This window comes from Mastigoproctus giganteus, chromosome 3 (genome assembly GCF_048544385.1).
Source record: "Mastigoproctus giganteus isolate SK-2022 chromosome 3, ASM4854438v1, whole genome shotgun sequence".
NCBI classification, from domain to species: Eukaryota; Metazoa; Arthropoda; class Arachnida; order Uropygi; family Thelyphonidae; genus Mastigoproctus; species Mastigoproctus giganteus.
Genome location: NC_143577.1, coordinates 175,842,309 through 175,862,691, shown reverse-complemented (window position 1 = coordinate 175,862,691; position 20,383 = coordinate 175,842,309). Strand labels below are relative to the sequence as shown.

The following is a 20,383-nucleotide window of genomic DNA, read 5'->3' as shown; positions in this document are numbered from 1 at the left end:
CGTCTGCAAACTTGGACATTAAGCTTGATATACCATCATCAATATCATTTATAAATACAGAAAACAATAATGGACCCAATACTGAACCCTGAGGGACTCCACTAATAACATTAGTCCACGATGAGCAGTGTCCATTGATTACCACTCTGTCTTCTCCCACTCAACCATCCATTTATCAATAGCAGTAATTTGCCTCCAATGCCACACTGCTCCAATTTGTGCAGCAGTCTTCCATGTGCAACAGTATCAAAAGCCTTTCTAAGATCCAAATATATGATATCAAAGTTATTCCCTGCATCCAGTTCTTTTGTGACTGCATCATAGTATCCAATCAAATCAAGACTTCCCCTTAACAAAACCATGCTGTGTCTGAGCTATAACTGAAGTCTTGTCTAAATGATCCTGCAGTGCTTCTTTAACCAGTGCCTCCATTAATTTTCCGGGAACAGAAGTTAAACTCATAGGTCTATAATTACTTGAGTCAGCCCTTGATCCTCCTTTGTGAATTGGGGTCACATTTGCACATCTCCAGTACATGGGTACTTCCCCTGAGTCCAAAGAAGCTCTCATAATTATGGCCAGGGGGTTTGCTTCCTTCCTTTGCTACCTCCTTCAATATAACTGGATAGATCCCATCCACCCCAGGTGCCTTTCTTGTGTTTATCTTCAACAATTTCTCCTCCACTTTTGTCTCAGTTATTACAAGATTGTTTAGCTTACTGCCGGAGTTGAATACACCTCTGGCATTCCTCATGTGTGAATGTCGATGCAAAATACACATTCAGTTTATCAACTACTTGAACACGATCATCAACAGTTGACCCATTAATATCAAGTGGACCAATCTGATTCATCCCCTTCCTTCTAGAGTTTACATAAGTGAAGAACTCTGTGCTGTTTTTCTTCGCATTCCTTGCCAAGGATCTCTCGTAATCTGCCTTCGCCTGCCTAACCTCCTTTGTAACTTGGTTGCATATCAACTTGTATCTATCATAGGCTTCTGTGTCATGTGTTAATTTATATGTATCCCATGCATTTTTCTTCTCTGCCATATGCCTCATTAGTTCATCTGACATCCATTTTGGCCTAAACCTTGAACAATATTTCTTAGTTGGTATGTAAAGCCTAGTAGCTTCCAAGATAAGTTCTTTGAATGCTTCCCATTTTGAATTTGCTGTTGGTAACATCATCAGTTGGTCCCACTGTATAGAATTTAAATACTGTCTCAGTCCATCGTAGTCGCCTTTACGGAAGCAATAACCCTTCCCTTTACCCCTAATGGTAGTTACCTCTTTGAGTAAATCCCACTTCAGCACACTGTGATCACTGCCACCTAGTGGTTCATTTATCTGCAGATTCTTAATGCATGAAGAATCACTGCTGATAATCAAATCAAGAGTATTACTCCCTCTAGTTGCCTCCCGAACATGCTGATGTAGAAAACAATCATCCAATAAATCCACAAAAGCCTTGCTAGTGTGTGAGTGACCAGGCCCCAAATTCCAGTCAATATCTGGGAAATTAAAATCCCCCATTATAAGACTCTCTGATTTACTGGCCCACTCTATTTCCCTGTACAATATCTTATTATACTCATCAGAGTCATTAGGCCTATAGCACACTCCTACTCTCAATTTTGATTTCCCTATGCTTATGTCACACCAAACTGACTCAACACTGCACTGTCCAGCGATGTCGACTGGCTTCACTTCCTTGGTTTTTATGTGTTTCTTAACTAATAGCATAACCCCTCCTCCCTTCCTATCCTTTCTGTAGACGTTGTACTCCCCAAATTGCAGTTCTGCATCCCTTATATCTGTGTGACACCACGTCATGATATCCCAACAATATCTGCCTTTGATGTTCATGTTTTGACCAACACCTCATATTTCGTATAAGCTACAGCTCAGAGCTTCACTACATCCTAAAAAAACTTTTTTTTTTTTATTTAGTATTGTCACAGGTAAACAGTAACAGAGAAGGGCTTCATACCGCTTGGGAACACTACAAGTTTAAATCCGGCCCTGATTAACTTCTTAACTACTGTAAAGTCCTGTTATAAGGTATCAATGTGCTGCCATCTATCGGCAGTTATACTAATTATGGATTTTTTGAAAAGCTCCAGTTATTATTATCTATTTATTGCTCTGCTCAAGAGCCCCTTCCCCGGACAATAACATGAAATATATGTACAAAAATATAAAGCATTTCTTTGGTTGAGGCAGTTCATATTTTCCTTCTGGTGGAAAACCAGAAGGAGAATAATGAACTGGAGAATAAGGAGAAGGAGAAAACCTGAATTGCTTTTTGAGATATCTTAAAGAACCCACAGCTGATGGCAGTAGGCCTGAAATCTTGTAGCCACTTAACGACTCTGCATCTAGGGACTGGACGGACAAATTACGTGTTCCAGATCTTTGAGATCTTTCCACTTTCTAGGATTTTATTGAAAATATGTACCAGGAGGTCTATAATATATGTATTACAGATTTTTATTAGAAACAGAGGAAACCAGTTGGGCCCACTAGAGCTTTCAGCGGTAGTTTTTTTGACAATCTCCATCAGATGAGTTCGGGTTATGGTTAGGAGTGATATTGGAGGTTTGCAAGGAGGGCTATAAAGTGTAAGGAGGTTGTGAATGGATTGGTCAGTCTGTTGAAAGGTGACCTTAGTCCATTCTTTAAATATTCCTTCCTTCATAGTGATTTGCTTGTGGCTTGGTTTTTGGATTGTTTTACATCTTTTCAGCTTATCCAGGGCAAGTTTGTTGCAAGCTAATCTTTTCTGTCTTAAGAAGAGAGCCCTTGCCATTTTGTAGGCACTGAAGTCTTCGACGTCAGCAGATTTTCTCCATCATCGGTAGGACTTCTGCTGCTGGAGAAACGTTCGTTCGATTAAACCATGCGTAGGTTCTGGAGGCGATGCATATTCCTTTTGAAGCCTCCTCTTTGGCTATTCCATAAAGTTCTTCGGTTAGATGGCTTAGGACTATATCAGGAGCGGCAGTGAAAAGGTGTGTCCAGTTGAATTCTCTGCGTCGTCTGAGGATGATTCCTCATCGGGGGAAAATATATTACACAGACTTGTGTCTGGGTATCCTTGATCGATAATGCTGTGGAAAGAGCTTCAAAGTTGTGCGTTTCGCTGGTTTTAGTCGGTTGGTAATGTTTGCTGAACATCAGCGCGACTCCACCTCCTCTTCTGGTGTCTCTGGAATTCTACAGAAAGTTATACCTTGTTCGCAGCGTGAGTGTGTATCTAGGTTGATTGCTCTTGTGTAACCAGGTTTCAGTGATACATATGATTTTATATTCTTCCATGAGATGAGGGATTGTAATGTATTTAGTTTGTTGATGAAACTTCTAACGTTTTGGATGAAGCAACTGAGCTGAAGGCATTTCGGTTTCATTTAATGAAGTATAGCGCAGCTCCTGATGAAATAAAATAAAAGAGCAAAAAAAAATAATAATAAATTGCCAATTACTGTCTGATACGATTAATCAAGAGTGTCGCCACTAACCATTATTAACACTTTTTTTTTTTTTTTTTTTTTTTGGAAGAAGATGCCCGACAGGAATTTCTTCTCGAAGGATCTTGGTTGGTTATAAGTCACCCAAGAATCCAATGACTTCCAAGAGGCAATAGTGATACTCGTTTACCAATAGAAGAATTTTAGTTTTGAAAGACTGTAGCTTCCTGTGGTCTGGAAGTCAAACAAAAAGTCTTGGCTTAGGCTTGTTCCAAGGGTTCTGCCATCATTTTTGTCCTGCAATAAGAATTTATCTTAGCAGGAACATATTGGCAGAGAAGGCATTGTGGATTGTCGACAATGCTCCAAGTTACAACATTGATGAGACTTGGAGACCACCTTAATGAGATGAATTACTGATGGGACTGAGGAAATGGAACACTATCGATCTTAGCTTGTGGACTAGATGTGATCACTAATTTAAAGCGACTAAATGTCACATTCTCTAAATGCTTGGAGATCACTGATGAAGATGAGAATCCGCTTCAAGCGAATATTGAGAACGCTTCAATTTAATGGACAAAATTGCAATAGCCTGAGAGTTTTATTGAGGGAATGGTACATAAATTAAGTTATGACTGAATGATCGCTGATTTCCCTGTATTCTATTCGAAACATTTCAGGAAAGGATTGTTCAGAGCCATTCTGATGTTAAACTGTTGATTGCACACACTGAAAAGCTGAACATGGAAGTACTTTGTCAATTAAGCGAATCCCGGACTCCAGAGGAGTTTCTTAAAGGGAAATGGCAAAGAAAAAACTAAGAATTAAAAACTTCCAGTGTTTGAAGAAATTCATCAAAGTATTCAAGCTCTTAGAAGGCTATTGGAACTCAGAGAGAGATCTTCCAATGACCTTGGGCAGTGTTTCAAGTTCTGAAGCCCAGGCTGCAGTCAACTGTCGATTCCTTTTTCAAGAAGATAATGATGCCTCCAGTTACCTACTGTCCTCAATTAAGTTCCTGGTACGTAGATCGAGGGTGATTCAAGGAGTAAACAGATATGCGTATTGTTATCTTCAAACTAGATTGTAATTGGTGCGTTCGTCCACGACACCTCCAAAGTGGTGTCGTGGACTACAACTTACTGTCGTATTTCTTCCACCAATCAATACCGCATTTTGTAAATTGTTTTCTGCTATACATACGTGTGCATTCTGAAATCTGATTGCAGAAGAAAAGAGCCCCTATTGCGAAGGGTACGTTCTCTAATCGAATGGATTCGAATTCCAACTTTTCAAAATAAAAAAGGAATTATTTTGTAATTTTTTGTACGATGTTTTTTTACACCAATTCACGGCAATTTTTTTTAAAAATAAAAGTAATTAAATAAAATAAAAGTAATTAAATAAAATTAATTAAAAGTAATTTATAATAAAAGTGATTAAAAAAATTAATAAAAGTAATTTATAATTAAATTAATAAAAGTAATCTATAATTAAATAAAATTAATTAAAAGTAATTTATAATAAAATTGATTAAATAAAATTAATAAAAGTAATTTTTAATAAAAAATTAACCAATCACAATAAGTTATTTTTTAAAATATTTATAAATAGCTTTAATCACATAAAAAGTAATGTTTCTTATAATGATCCATAGATGGCAGCACAGCCATTTAATTTTGCAAGATGGGGATGTCGAGATCCGATGGATGTAGACTTGAGCAGTCAATTAAAGAACTTCTCTGCTAGCACACGTGTCGCCACTTGGCACGCATATCAGAGCAAAGTGAGTTTTAATTAGTTTTAATCTAATTACAACTTGTTTTCGTGTGTACACGTCTTTAAAGATAGGTCGGCCCTGTATGCCGTCTATCTATCTTTCACTTTTTTTAAAAATCGTAGTTGAATTTGCTCAGAATAATTTATTATAAAACTGTTTGGATTTTTATTGTTGACACTAAAACAGTGTTGGGAAACTGTTAATTTTCTCAATTTAAAATGTTACGCAATCATTGAAAACAATTTTTTTAAAGACAAGTTCCCAAAATTGCCAAAAGATGGCATCACTGGTCTGATGAACCCCAAAATCGCTTGATAAATCCATCGACAATGAAATAAATATTTATAAATTCCAGATGATCTTTCTAAGGGTTTGTTGGTTCACGGTTATCTCCAACCGGATGGCGAAGTGAAAAACAGGCATTTGAATGTTTAATCAGTAATGACATCCGATAAACAGCCACCCTGGGTAAGTTTAGAATACGAGCATGTCGTGTTAGGAACGATAATATCACCCTCTGATAATTGGTTAATGTATTTATTACAATCATTTATTTATTACAATTATAAATTATTATCATTACGAAAGCTCAAATATTTAAACCACACTTGGCACCGTGCCAACTGTTTGAAACAATAGGAATTTGGCTAACTCTCTCAGATTCGCCTGTCACAATTCAAACATGAGCAAGAATTTTATTTTATGGTGTTCTTTAATATATTTTTGTACAGTTTATGCATTTTATTCCTTTTTCGATATAAATTTTTTTTTACGCATAAGATATTATCAGGTTTATAATGTATTTTCAAATATTAAAATATCGTCGTAGGACGAGTCTTCCTAGTTAAGGTGTACCACTATTCACCACACGTCCTTCAGACGATGATATACGTGTACCAGGAAGTTGGATAGATTCGATGGCCGTGTTGTTTGCTATTTTTCTTAATGACACCAAATGCATATTCATTAAGGACAAAAATAGAGCTACGCTGATGTAAGTTTTTCCGGAATAGAAGAAGCAGCAAGGTTATAATGTTGTAGTAGAAATGAATATTGTTGTAGTTGTTGTAGAAATTAATTTCGAACCTTGGTAATATTTTCTTGAGTACATGGGTTTGTATTTCTTTTCAAATGACGCTGACCGTGATCCAGGAGCAAAGAAGAAGACAAAAGGAACAACAGAAAATTCAAAGTAGTGCCATTTTATATTTTTTATGGTCATTTGAAATTAAAGATGAAGAAACAGAAGCTGATTAAGTGCGAAAACCAGAAACAATATTGTAGAAGGGATTTATGAATCAAGTGGGGAAGAAGCAAACCATTTGGAACAAAACCAAATTTCCAGAAACACAATATAACCTATTGTTGAGGAATGTAAGTGAACAACCACCCGAAAAGTACCCCACTGATATTGCAATGTTGCCTATAAATGAAAAGTTTATAGAATACTTTTTAATAAATCTTAAGGGATGTGCCATCCACCTTCTTCATTCAGCTATCTTTGTCCCGATCATAACATATGGCGCTGCCATATGGTTCCATCATCATCAGCACTAGGAACCTAATGTTATTACAAATGCCTTGGACATTCAGAACGACGTCAACAGCATCACTACAAGTATTGACAAGCTGTATCTTTCTCTTGACCTCCAAGAGGTCTTTACCATGCTCTTCCATGCTATCAGAGAGAACAACGAAGTTGAATTGCTCGGAATTTTTACTCTTGTCGATGGAAATCCAAAACAAGAACCCCCGCTTGTCAGTAACTTGTCTCCCTCTGGCAAATTCCTTGGGATGATTCCACCAAAGGCAGTAGAATCAAGGTGTTTCTACCTCTCGTTTCCCACCTCAACAAACAGCGACTCCACTGGATCTTTCCTTTCTTCTGACAGGACATGGGTCATTCGAAGAGCAACTTCAGGACTTTGGGCTTACAAATGATGTGACCTCGAGGGCCAAGCGATATTTCCAAAGCGATTTGAAAGCACCTTTTCTCTAAGCGACAGATTATAGGGATTGTTAAAACCCTTCGTTTATAACGTTATTTAATTTTGGCTTTTTCTAAATAAAGAAGTAAGCTTTGTACCAAGAAAGGAAAGACACCTTTCTTTTGTGTGTATATATATATATATATATATATATATATATATATATATATAATCAACTTCTCTAACACACTAACCGCTTATCGCTTAGTCACTGGTTGCACCGCTCCTGCCTCCACGTGGCGGGGCTGGTAACCTGAGAGTATAAATTTAATACTTAGGGCGAAAAGGAGCAATTATGGATCCATTAATATCACTAACTGTAGCGCCTACTTGCTCGCATGAACTTGAGTCATCTCAAGAAAAAAGATGATTCTTCACATGACCTGCCTGCTTTTTTGATTTTACACTCTTTATCAACGAAGCCTCTTAGTAACCTATCTCCATTTCTTGTACAGAAAAGCATACAGGCTGTAGCAGGTACTCCAGAAATTGTCAAACGACTTCACTCAGGAGATCTTTTTATAGAAACTTCCAATCCCAATCATTCTAGACAGCTCCTGAAGCAAACGACCTTCGGAGGTCTTCCCATTTCTGTAACTCCACTCAGCACATTAAACACCTCAAAAGGGGTCATTTCAGGATGGGATCTTCTTAATGTTCCTGATGAAGAAATTGCTGAAGAACGTAAGGCCCAACGGGTCATCAGTGCCAAAAGAATAATGACCAAACAAGATGGTGTGCGTACAACTACAAGAAACGTTATCCTTACTTTCAATACTCCGAATCTCCCGGGATCAATTAAAGCTGGCTACCTTTCCTGTAAGATCCGACCATATATTCGAAATCCACTTTAAATGCCAGAAGTATGGTCGTTCTCAAACAGCGTGTCAAGGTAAGGCCATTTGTACCCTGTGTGGCTCACCAGACCACTCCCAAACTGAATGTACAGTAGAAACACCAATATAGTCTGTAGAAATGCTATATAATCACAGCAATTTGGCTTCCGTCTTAACAGGTCAACAACTGATGTCCACATCAAAGTTGAAGCTCACACTCGAAATGCTTTTGTTAAAAAACAACACATGATAATAACTTTCGATATTACCAAAGCATTCGACACAACCTGGAGATATGGAATCCTGAAAGATTTAAACAATGTTGGACTGAGAGGTAACCTGCTTCGATTCATTAAGAATTTTCTCCATCTGAGGACCTTTCAAGTACGATTCCAGAATGAGCTGTCCACAATTCACACTCAAGAAGAGGGAGTACCTCGTCCCCCTCTGTATATAAGAAGAAAAAGCATACTCTGCTATTATGCAACCAAAATAAGAAGCTCTCTATCTCTGCAGAGTATGAAAGTTTCCGATTGTGAGTTCCTGTTTTAAGAAACCGGCCCGAGTACTTGTTATTTCTTTGCAACGTAGCCTGGTGGACGCGCCCTGCCACGGTATGTATTTATCTCCTTTACTCACACGTATCCAAGGCGACAACACGTGACGTGCTAACGTCGGAAACCTGTTTTGTTATCATTCACTCACGAGGATGGCACCTTTGGAGAACAACATACATCAGTGGCTCCTAGAAAACCAGAAACTCTTCGTCCCACCAATCTGCAATAAACTTATGTAAGTATGGTTTTGTTTTTAATATAAGATTTTGTTTAGAGTGTAAATAAGAAGGACCCGGTTTCGATTCGCTCTTTAATGAGAGAGGGACCCCTTTTTATAGCATTTATCCTAGTGGTAAGCTATTAGGTGTCAAATGTAGTGGCCAGACCTTCCTGCGGCGAAACTGTCGATTCCGCCAAACGGCCAGGCCAACCTTCAGAACGCACGCTGTTTGCTGACGCAATGCACTAATGTTTAGTCAACCAAATTGCCTCTGTACTCCTCTGGACAATCGAATAATAGACACTTGAGGGCAAAGGCGTCAGATTATTGTTTCAACACTTCTTATCGGAAGATTGATAAGGCGCTGGTTGGACTATTTAGTGTGAAAACTGGCCTTCAATCGACGTTGTATCCGACCTTCTTAGCTCGGGCCTGTTTTCTCTCATGGCAACAGTAATCACCAACATACATAAATGGCTGAAGGAGAACCAGCAGTGTTTTTTACCTCCGGTCTGTAACAAACTCATGTACGTACCTCTCTGTTTATTCATTTGTGAGTTTTAAAAGTTTTGTTTTATTCTCTAATTTTCTCGTGAGGGTGCAGGACAAGTATGCACCTCTTTCCCCCCCTCCCATGGCCTTCAAAGTTTAGTTTCTTGATTACACCTTTAAAAAACTGATATAACTTTATTTCCAGAGAAAATGTGGATTTTAATTCGGATTATATTTCTTCTCGATAGGTATAAAGATGGCCAAATTAAAGCTTTCTTTGTGGGTGGTCCTAATTCCAGGAAAGACTTTCATTTGGAAGAAGGAGAGGAGGTAAGATTATTTGAAGTAGATGCTCCATTGAAATAGCTAAAGTTTATTATTTGCATGTGTGATTGAAGTTGTAAAATATTTTTATCACTGCAAAGCATCAGCGTACAAATACAGTAATAATTGTTCCCCCACCCCTTAACGATAAGGTAGTAAAAAAATTAAAAATAAGATCTACGTCTAAAGCATTAAAAGAAACAGCTAAAAAAGGCTTTTCAATGTCTTCTTATATCTTAAATGTACACCGTTAGACAAAAGTTATGGTGCAAGTCAATGGTATGGTCAATATGGTATGGTGGTAAGGCATACGATATCTGAAATATGCGAATTTGGTAACCGAAAATGAATATCCAGCAGAAGAGGTAGATATTTATGGGGTATGTTAACCCCCCCTTGACTCTCCCTCCCGCCAGATTCTTAGACATTCGTTCTCCTTATAACTCTAATATCACAAAGGTTTTCAACAAACAATAGTCTGGTGTAATTATTGTTCAACGATCACAGTCTGGTGGAAGCACACTTGTACCATCATCAATACATCAAGAGAGCAGATTACCAGTCCGAGAAAACTGCAGGTAGAACCATCTTCAGATCATCATGTACAAAATAGCTTTTCGATGGTTATTGCTGGGATGGATAGCGCCAAACGGGTTGCATTGAATCTGTAGTGAGTGCCAGTTGCATCTTTTCGAGATCAATATCAAGTTTGAGGAGTAGTTGAATCGAAGAGCTTTTGCTGGGACAAACCTTTAACAGCTTTTCAACTGATTAGAATGTTATTCTTGTGGAAGAAGATGATCTGAGGGCAGGAGGTGGCACATACACAAATCCCAGAAGGATGGTGAGGATGTAATTCTTGTAATCTTTTCACTGTAGGTGTAAGACGTGTCCACCTCATCAGGTTGGCAGATAGCGCTTGAGTTTGAACATTTCAGCATCCAACATTCAACAACAAAAACTGGTTTAATTTGAGTTTGGGTAGTTGATGCCCATGCCTCTGCAGCATATAATGTTGATGGATAGAGGGCCCGTTCTGAGATAACTGTTTTTTTGGCTCTTTAACATATGGAAGGTGCTGGTTTTTCTTAAGTATCTATGTGTTAGACAAAGCCCAATCTACTATCAAATACAGCACTTAACTGTAAGAATAATTTCAGCTCCTACCGATGGTTTCTATATGATTGGAGTCAGCTTTAAGAGAGAGGATTATCATCACAAAGGAAAACATTAAACCTTTTGTAAATATTCAACCAAGTCATTAAGCTTCTGTTTGATTGGGTCCACTGCGTTTCCAGGAATTATCGATTCAGGTAAGAATGCGATGAACTTAGTATCATTTGCATACACGTGAACATCATCACACGTGATTTCTAAATGGGCTAAAAGAGCCGTGAAGAGCAGACTAGAAAGGATCTCGCCTAGTGGAAGTCCTGTAGTTATTTTTATATTCAGTGAGTCTTATTGGTACGGAAATTACGATCTGCGTCTTAGGAGAGATTTTAGGAGAGTGGAAATTCCATTTGACCTCAGATCCAACCTTTTCTTTGTTAACATTTTACGCTAAACTCCTTATTCGAATTTTAAACGCTGTCTTTGAAGAAAAATGGAGGCAGCTAACAGACAATTATTTTCTTTTCAGTTTTTCTACATGCTAAAAGGAGACATGAACCTTGTAGTGCAAGAAAAGGGACAAATCAAAGATGTCATCATCAAGGAAGGAGAGGTGAGTTTTATACAATACTTAGAGCTACCATCTTGATGTTTTCCTAAAAAAATTACAAATGAGCAGTTTCTTAAAAAATAATCCCAATAAATAGTTTAATCTTTGATAATACTGGGGGGGGGGGTGGAGGTCCTGTACAATGAGGACAAAATGAAGTTGGATCTACCTACTTCATAATTACAGTTATAATCAGATTCAACGAAGTATAAACACAATTGGAACTTACACGCATGCCCCGATGACGTCATAACCTCATCAGAAGTATGGCAGGAAGCCAAGCGATGGTTGAATACTATTATTAAAGATCCAACTGGTGGAAATACTTTGGAATAAAACGTTTCTTGTGGAGTATTGGAAAACATGTTTATTATCGCGAATTGGTATCTGAGGGGAGGTTTGTTTAATTATACTATGGAAAGAAGGGGAGATTAGCCGGCCTGGGGTTTTATGCCTTGTTATCCGTCACCAAGTTGGTCCTGTCAGCTTCTTTGACCTCATTATCGCCACGTGACGTAGATGTAATGATCAGTCTCCCATAGAGTAATTACCCGTGCGATCTTTGTGTACTTTGTGCAACTTTCCTCTCATACTGCCCGTGTTGGGTAATTTCAATTCAGGGCCGGCCCAGTAATAAAAAAAAAAACACTCTTGTATTTGGTCATTAGGGGAGTGATGTAAAACTCTGTCATCAACTGTGATGGATGTGCGTGAAGCACCTTCAAGGAGTCTGGCCCTGGGCTGTGAGGAGCTTCAGAGTTGTGCAAATTGCACTCTGGGAACTTTGGTGTTGTCTGGTTTAGAGCTTGCCATTTTTTGAAGGGGGGGGGAGGAGAAGCAATTGCAAGGAGAAATCCCCTTTATAGGGCAGTGGAGGCATTACAGTTTCTTAGTGAACAGATTGTTCTGTTGTGGTTAACGTGCGGGTAGAGAGCTGCGCACGTTGCGTGTTCGAACAAGCACGACGACACCAAAGACTATTCTTTTAAACTTAAAACCATCTAGCCTTTATTCAGAAGCCTGTTAAATTTATAGAAATAATCTTTGTGAAGTTATAAATTTGAAAGAATTTTATAATTCACCATTGCTTTTTATATTTAAATACAGGTATTTCTACTTCCTGCTCATATTCCACATTCTCCACAGAGGAAAGCCAATACCGTCGGTCTTGTTATTGAAAGACAACGCGAGTCAGATGAACTGGACTGCTTGAGGTATGTGTCTTGTGGGGGATGGAATTTTAAATTTGATGATTTATATATTTATTTATTTTAAAGGATGATTGTTTATATATTTTGTTATTGTTTTATTGTTCTTATTTTTATTTCGTTTTGTTCCCTATTATGTGTTTGTCCACTTTATTCTTATTTCCCCCACTTACGCATCTGACTTTACTTCCTAGGAGAATTCCAGATTCGTGGGAACTTCTCAATTGTGTATAATTCCCTTCGGAAAGGCTGAGTGTTCAGGAATAACAACTCACAAATTAACAAACAACAAAGTTTATTTACACATATATATACAACATAATATACAATTGAATAAAAAACATGTAATATGCATACAAGGTTAAGTCAAGGATACCTTGCATATATTATTCTTATATTAACAATCAATATGCTATTTTCATCATTATAATCATTATAATCTGTGTTTCATCATTATAATCTGTGTTCTCGCCATTCTGTTACAATACACTGAAGACTAATCTTAACTTTCCTAAAGTCTCTATTTGTTATTAGTCTTTCAGTTGGACCAACAATTCTTCATTAATACAAACACTATATTCAATTTCTTATCCTTAAAACATTCAAAGATTCTCACTATAAACTTTATTATCCTTCTAACATATTATAATCATTTGAACAACAATTTAATCTTTTACTTATCTTTCGTTTCTCTTGCATTTTACAATAACCTTTTTGAATTAATTAATCACTATACTGTTTCACTTACAGTACTTACTATTATCCTTTTTCTTTCCTTTGCTTTCCGGGGTGGTTCCAAGCTTTCCTGGCTCTCAGGGTACCTTCTGGGGATCTCTTTCATCAGCTACACCTGAATTTGCTGCACTGGGACTGGCGTTCTTTCTCCACCTTATTAAAACCTATCACAAGGAAAACTCATAGAGTGCTACCCTCGTTTTTCCGCTCCACCTACTAAGAACTTTTTTCAAGAAGTAAACTTCCCCAGGGCGCTACCCTTCTCTTTTCCCACCACGTCCAAACACTCCACTGTTAACTTTTACATATTTCATACTACAACAGAACCCTCAACTGTCCATGTTACTAACTCATTTTACCTATCTCGACGAAAATCTCGACTGCTGTGTCCACTGACTATTTCATTTTCCTTAGCACCAACAAAAACTCAACTTAGAATCCTACTAACTCAATTTCCTAAACACCCACATAACTCAACTCGGGTATGACTCCTCACATTTTCTAACACACCCAAATAGTTTTGATGTTCTGAGACGTTGGTGGAGACTGTTCAAGTGAAGGCGGGAGAGCGTCCATGATGCGGAAAGAAGTGGGCTGCCATCCACTTCTCACACTGTTGAATTCGTGGGGAAAATTGAGCAGCTGATCCTCAATGACTGCCAGATAGTTGCTGAGACGTGGATATGCTATGGATCAGTGGAGAGCAATGATTTAATGATGGATTCCACGCTTGCTCAAGTCTTCAGAAAGAAAAAAAAAGTCATGGCTACTCTGCTGAATTGATCGCTATGTTGACAACGATTCTGACCGGCTTTTTTTTTGCCGATTGGTGACCATGGATCAATGGTGGATGCATCACTTTGATACAGAATCAAAATGGGTTTAAAAATAATGGAAACGTCCATGATCACCCATGGACTTTTTTTTTTTTTCTGGCCATTCCCAAAAAGGCCAGAATTCAACGATCTGCAAGGAATGTGTTGCTGTTAGTTTTCTTGGATGAAATGGGCATTATTCTTACAGATTACCTGGAGAAGGATATCACCATCAATGCACATTACTAGAGCAACTTATCCAAGCAGTTCCATGCGGCAATTAAGGAATGGGTCTCTTTGGATAGTGACTAGATAGAGGAGTAATATTTGTTCCAAATGTCAACCTACTAGGACACTTATATCGTGGTAAGAGGAAACACTTTTTGATACCCCCTGTATATTAATGCCTATGTCCTTAAAAACAAAATAAACGTGCATTCTATTAATAGACGCCATTACATCCCCTTGGCATCTAACGTGCGGATTTCTTCTCTACAGATATTACGTAGATGGATCCACAGAAGTGCTCTACGAACGCTGGTTTCACTGCGACGATTTGGACACAGAACTCCCCTCTTTAATCCGACAGTTCTTCGATTCCGAAGAGTACAGAACAGGCATGCGCAAAGAAGGTAACTCGATATATTTTTAGTTACAATTTTTGGTGTAGTAAAACGTAAGTAGAATTTTATAAAAAAAAAAAAAAAAAAAGTAACCGATTATTTCTGTAGAGAAATATAGCTGGAGGAATCATAATACATGCACACTATTTGCGGCGATACATAGGCGAACTCCGCTGCATGAGCATCAGTGATCATACCTCTCGTGCAGCGAATCATACACCTCAATTAGTGATTTTATGGAAGCATTGGGCTCTCCTCTAAGTCTGTAGCATCACGTGACCCAATAAGTGAAATTACCAATATCTGTCTTTATTTTAGAGCATGTTGCTGCGAATTACAGTTCTATCTAAAAAAAAAAATCGCTTTTTTTTTTGGGTTTAAAAATTATAATTCCATTCAAAGATGTTTTAATCTTTAGTTGACTCTTTGAAGATTGGTTCTTAAGGTTACTATTTCAATCAGAACCAATTCACAATTCACGTCACTCTTTGTTCCCAAGCTTTTTTTTTTTTTTTTTTTTTTAGAATATTTGATTTTCAGAGGCTCTTCAGCAAGCGATGATGTTTCTACTTGCAGGGAGCGTGCCCGATAACCCTCCTTACACTCAAGACCACCTGAGGACAGTGGAGAAGCCTTTCTCGTTGAGAGAGTGGATACGCAGACATCGTTCAGAAATAGACTCCACCGGATATAAACGTCTTTGGGGCGATAAGTATGTAACTTGGGTAAGGGCACTTTATCCCTCTTTTAGCACCACCCTATTCTTAACTTTAGAAACTATTTTAGGAGTGCATTCAGTATAGCGAATGCTGAAGCAGTCGAGAACTTAGAAAAAAAAAAAAAAAACTAAAAATACGAACTAATGAAGTGTCGCCATCTAGTGTCGAAATGTTGTACTTGATAAAGATTAACTTTGTTGCCAATTTAAAATGGGATGATCTTTTATGTATTTTTGTTTCATCTCTCGTGTTTAGGTGGCAGTGATGGGAAAAGGGATTCATAGAGGACAGACGCACCTACCGGAAACTTTCTTATGGCAGCTGGTAAGTACTGTGGGGATAACTTAAGAATTTTCCATTACTAAAAAACAAAAAGAACTTTTTATTATGGCACAAATGATTTCTTAATTTTCATTTAAAGAAAGCTTATAAATTATCTTCGTTTTTTTTAGTTTTACTTTAACATAAAATTCTCGATGAATGAATTCGACAGACAAAGACCAGTCTTACGCAATACAATGACAGATGGAAGTTTGTTCCCCCAATCAACTACCCGCTGGCAACTACCCACTGGTCAAAGGCAAATTTCCGCACATCTATTCTACATCTGTGTTTTCTTAATTTGAATTTATGCCCCCTCAGGTTCTTAATCTCAGCAGGAGGAAGAATCCCATCAGAATTCAGATTGCTCAACCCATTCAAGGCCTTATACACCTCAATCAGATAACCTCGCAGGTGCCTAGTCTCCAGCTGCTGCAATTTGCAGAACTTAAGCCTTTCTTGATAGGAGGACCCCTTTGTTCCCATCACGTTACCCTTCTCTGTACGCCCAAGTAACTCTACATTCTTCCTAAAATGAGGCCTCCAGACCTGTATACAGTACTCAAGGCGTGGCCTTACTTCTACCATATGGAGTACTTTGCATTTGTCAATGTTAAACTTCAGTTGCCACCTCTCAGTCCATCTGCCTAACTTTTCTAGATCCTGTTGCAGCAGCATCGTACTGTCGTCAGTGTCATTAACAACCCTGCGAACCATTGTATCGTCTGCAATCTTAGATATTAATTAATGATGAATTAATACGGTCATCAGTATCATTTATAAATACAGAAAACAACAATGGACCCAACACAGAACCCTGGGGGACTCCACTAATAATGTTAGTCCAAGAAGAGTAGTGTCCATTAATTACCACTCTCTGTCTTCTCCCCTCAACCATCCCTTTATCCATTGTAGCAACTTGCTTGCTCTTAATGCCATAGTGAATTTGTACCCATATCAGAGTATCCACTCAAATTGGTCAGAGAAGACTTCCCCTTAATAAACCCACGTGTCTGAATTGTAATTGCAGACTTCTCTAGATGATCCTGCATTTCCAAAAAAAAAAAAAAAAAAAAACCTCCATTGACTCCATTATATTTTCCCCGGAACAGAAGTTAAACTAACTGGTCTGTAATTACTCGTGTCGCCCTTCGATCCCCCTTTGTGAATTGGGGATATATTTGCACATCTCCAATCCATGGGAACCTCCCCTGAGTCCCAAGGATGCTCTCATAATTATGGCTAAGGGTTTGCTTTCTTCCTTTGCTACCTCCTTCAATATAACTGGGTAGATCCTATCCGCCCCAGGTGCCTTTCTTATGTTTATCTTCATCAATTTCTCCTCTACTTTGCTCTCAGTTATTACAAAATCATTTATGCTTCCTGTTAGAGTTTGATAAACTTCTGGCACTTCCCTCATTGAATAACTCCTCATGTGTGAATGTAGATGCAAAATACTCATTCAGTTTATCAGCTACCTCAGCAGGATCATCAACAATCGAACCATCGATGTCAAGTGGACCAATCAGATTCATCCCCTTCCTTCTAGAGTTTATATAAGTAAAGAAATCCTTGCTGTTTTTCTTAGCATCCTTTGCCAAAGATTTCTCGTAATCAGCTTTCGCCTGCCTAACCTCCTCTGTGACTTAATTACAGACTAGCTTTTATATCTTCCAGAGGCTTCTGTGTCGCCTGATAATTTATATGCATCCCATGCATTTTTGTTCTCTGTTACGAGTCTCATTAGTTCATTTGACAACCATTTAGGCCTAAACCTTGAACAATATTTCTTGGTTGGAATGAAAAGCCTCCAAAATTAAGTCACTGGAGTCTTCCCATTTAGAATTCACTGTTTTTAACATAATCAGCTGATCCCACTGTATAGAATTTAAAAACTGTCTGAGACCACTGTAGTCACTTTTACTAAAACAAAAACTCTTCCCTTTACCCCTAATGGTAGTTACCTCTTTGAGTAAATCCCACATTAGCACAACGTGATCACTGCCACCTAGTGGTTCCTTTATCTGCAGATTCTTAATGCACGAATAATCAGTTACTACTGATTATTAGATTATCCAACGTCCCATTAGAAGTTCTCAATCACAATTTGAATTCCTGGAATTCATTCATTGTGGACAGATGGAGAAGTTGAAGTTGTATACTTTGTATGAACGAGTGATGTAGTATCTGTTTCCAATTAAGAGCCTTTTCGTTCTCTTTCAGGATGGAAAATCGACAGTCGACGTAGAGGGCAAAGGTTATCAGCTGGAAAAGGATGACACTATGCTTATTGCCGCTAAAGAAAGGTAATTTAATTTAGTCGAGCCCGTTTATAACAAGTTTACGGGTATAATGAACAAGTTGCAATTCCGTTTGATTTTAACCTGAAAGCGCGCGTTAAAGGTGTCACCATCCCTCTTATATAACAGCCGTTAGCGGGGAAGATTCACCGAGTCTTGTATCCTGATATTGAAGTGGCCTCTTTTGGTCCCCAAACGAGTTCCACTGTATTTCTTCTTTCCTTTAAGCCTCAGACACAGGTTATCAGGGAATCTCAACTTTGCCGTCATGGACTTATGCTCTGTAGTCCAACAAAGATCTCGTTTCATCAGGAGGAGGATGTTCTGATTTCAATCCACCATCCCAAAAAGCTTCCGGTTCACCGCCGAAGTCGCTAATGGTCAATGGCCCTTAACCTCCCATTGCGTTCTTCAAAAGATGGCGAACTTCCTTCTTTCATCCGAATTGGAGATAAATTGTTGCGATAATATTTTATTAGACAACTCGTGTAAACCATGCAAGACCGCAGTGATGGGTGTCATAATAGGAGAGAAGTGTCACGTGTCCGAAAGAAATCGGAAGATATTTATGACAAGCACACGTGCGTCTATTTGAGCCGCTAACTAAACGCCGTAACCCGACCCCTTCTTGCTTCAACCTTCGTGGCGATGATAAACAACAATAACAAGCATCTCGCCGTACACCCGTCAACAGACGGCGCTGGTATTTTATGGCCCTTTGATTCACCTGCCGTGTCGCGATTACTGCGCTCCGCTATCTGGCCCGGCGCAGAGATGAAGTCGTAAGCCGACTCATTCATCAAGCCCGGCACGTACGGTCTCGTGTTCGCAGCGATAAGAACGAGATACATGGGTCCCGTATCTTCTGCCCGAATCTCGAGGATTGAGCAGAAGCAAAGAAATAATTAAAAAGAGAGATCCCTCGTTGACCTGTTGACACCGCGCGCTCTTTTGGCAGCCTCAGGTTGCATGGTAATTCTAGAACTGCTTCAGATAGCTGGAAGTCGGTGTCCGTAGTAGAGGGAATTCAAAGACGCGTTTCTTGAGATAAGATCTTTTGAAATAAGAAAAAAATTTGTCGTTTATCAACTTGCCCCAAAGTTTAGGGGGGGGGAGTAGGCTTCTTAAACTTTGGCGTCCATGGACCAGTACGTACTCGAACCTACCCTAAAGTCGGCCCTGCCTAAATATATTAATTTTTAACTACGAAAATTGTTTTTCAAGCTCTCACTATGTTGAAATAGCTTATACGGAATCCCACATTCTTAGTTTATGTTTTAATTAGAATATTTACAAAATTTATTGTCAGGAATTATGGGTTCTGATTTTATTGTTACATGCAGTACTTATATTTAGGATAATTTAGAATTTCTGTTGCAGATGGGAGCTGAGTATCAACCAGGAGTCTTCTCTGACCTTGATGGTCGTCATGGATCTCAAAAAGAGCAAGTGAAGGATGTGCTCAGAACTCACGCGCACCACTTTGAGGCTGCTTTGTTTTCCAGTAACCAGAAAGGATACCCATTCATGTATACCCAATACACCATTTTATAATATGGACGCGTATAAACGGATAGCTATTCATGCTATAGTATTATGCAGTGTAGTGTACATTACTATTACATAATAGTATTTTACATTAAATAAAACAATTTTTTACTTTTTTAAAACGTATCAAAATTACTCGAGTAAATACGGTATTGGTTCACAACCAACAAGCCAGATGACATCTTGCTTTGTACCTTAACTTTTTTGGATGAGTATAGTACAAAAATATGTATAAGATTTATTTAGAAGGTATCAGTTATGAATCAAAGTTATTTCAAACAAATCACTATTCGCAAGAACCTGTTACAAAATAACTGATACATTAGACTGTTGATTCCAATGTATGTGTGATTTGTAACAGATTCTATGAATCACATTATTGCGCTAATCTTCGCTGGAACATCGATTTCAAAGTTTTAAACCCCGATACAGTGGCGCCACCTGGTAGCCATTACTGTTAACTCGTTCAATAGACATTGGGCCGCAATATAGTGACAAAATCTTTTAGTGGCATCGTTATTTGGATGTTGGAGTTTGGATACAGACACACAAACATCACTATGTGTTGTTAGCTAATTCTAAAGATCGCTCGGATAAATATAATTTCTTTTTTATCAAAGAAGTGAAAGAAAACACAATTGTAAAAAAGAACTTCTCTTTATAATGATGCCAATAAACCTTGGATGCTTCTCACAGTAGAGTTGGAGAAGACAGCTTTCCCT

At 38.3% G+C, this 20,383-nt stretch overlaps 1 protein-coding gene across 1 annotated transcript; it reads left to right on the top strand.

The window, feature by feature from the left end:
* Positions 1-8,785: 8,785 nt before the first annotated feature.
* On the top strand, positions 8,786-19,645 carry LOC150088427 (3-hydroxyanthranilate 3,4-dioxygenase-like). Its single transcript, XM_090370772.1, has 9 exons — positions 8,786-8,868; positions 9,594-9,675; positions 11,312-11,395; positions 12,500-12,606; positions 14,649-14,782; positions 15,350-15,498; positions 15,748-15,816; positions 18,037-18,119; positions 19,494-19,645. The coding sequence occupies exons 1-9, from the start codon at positions 8,786-8,788 to the stop codon at positions 19,564-19,566; spliced, it is 864 nt and encodes a 287-aa protein (XP_090226898.1). The 3' UTR covers positions 19,567-19,645.
* Positions 19,646-20,383: the final 738 nt, after the last annotated feature.

Bases quoted from the DNA above. Each gene is read 5' to 3' on its own strand.
- LOC150088427 (XM_090370772.1), top strand. From the start codon at position 8,786: ATGGCACCTTTGGAGAACAACATACATCAGTGGCTCCTAGAAAACCAG. The intron at 9,676-11,311 runs GTAAGATTATTT...TTTTCTTTTCAG, and splicing joins ATTTGGAAGAAGGAGAGGAG to TTTTTCTACATGCTAAAAGG. The intron at 15,499-15,747 runs GTAAGGGCACTT...TCTCGTGTTTAG, and splicing joins GCGATAAGTATGTAACTTGG to GTGGCAGTGATGGGAAAAGG.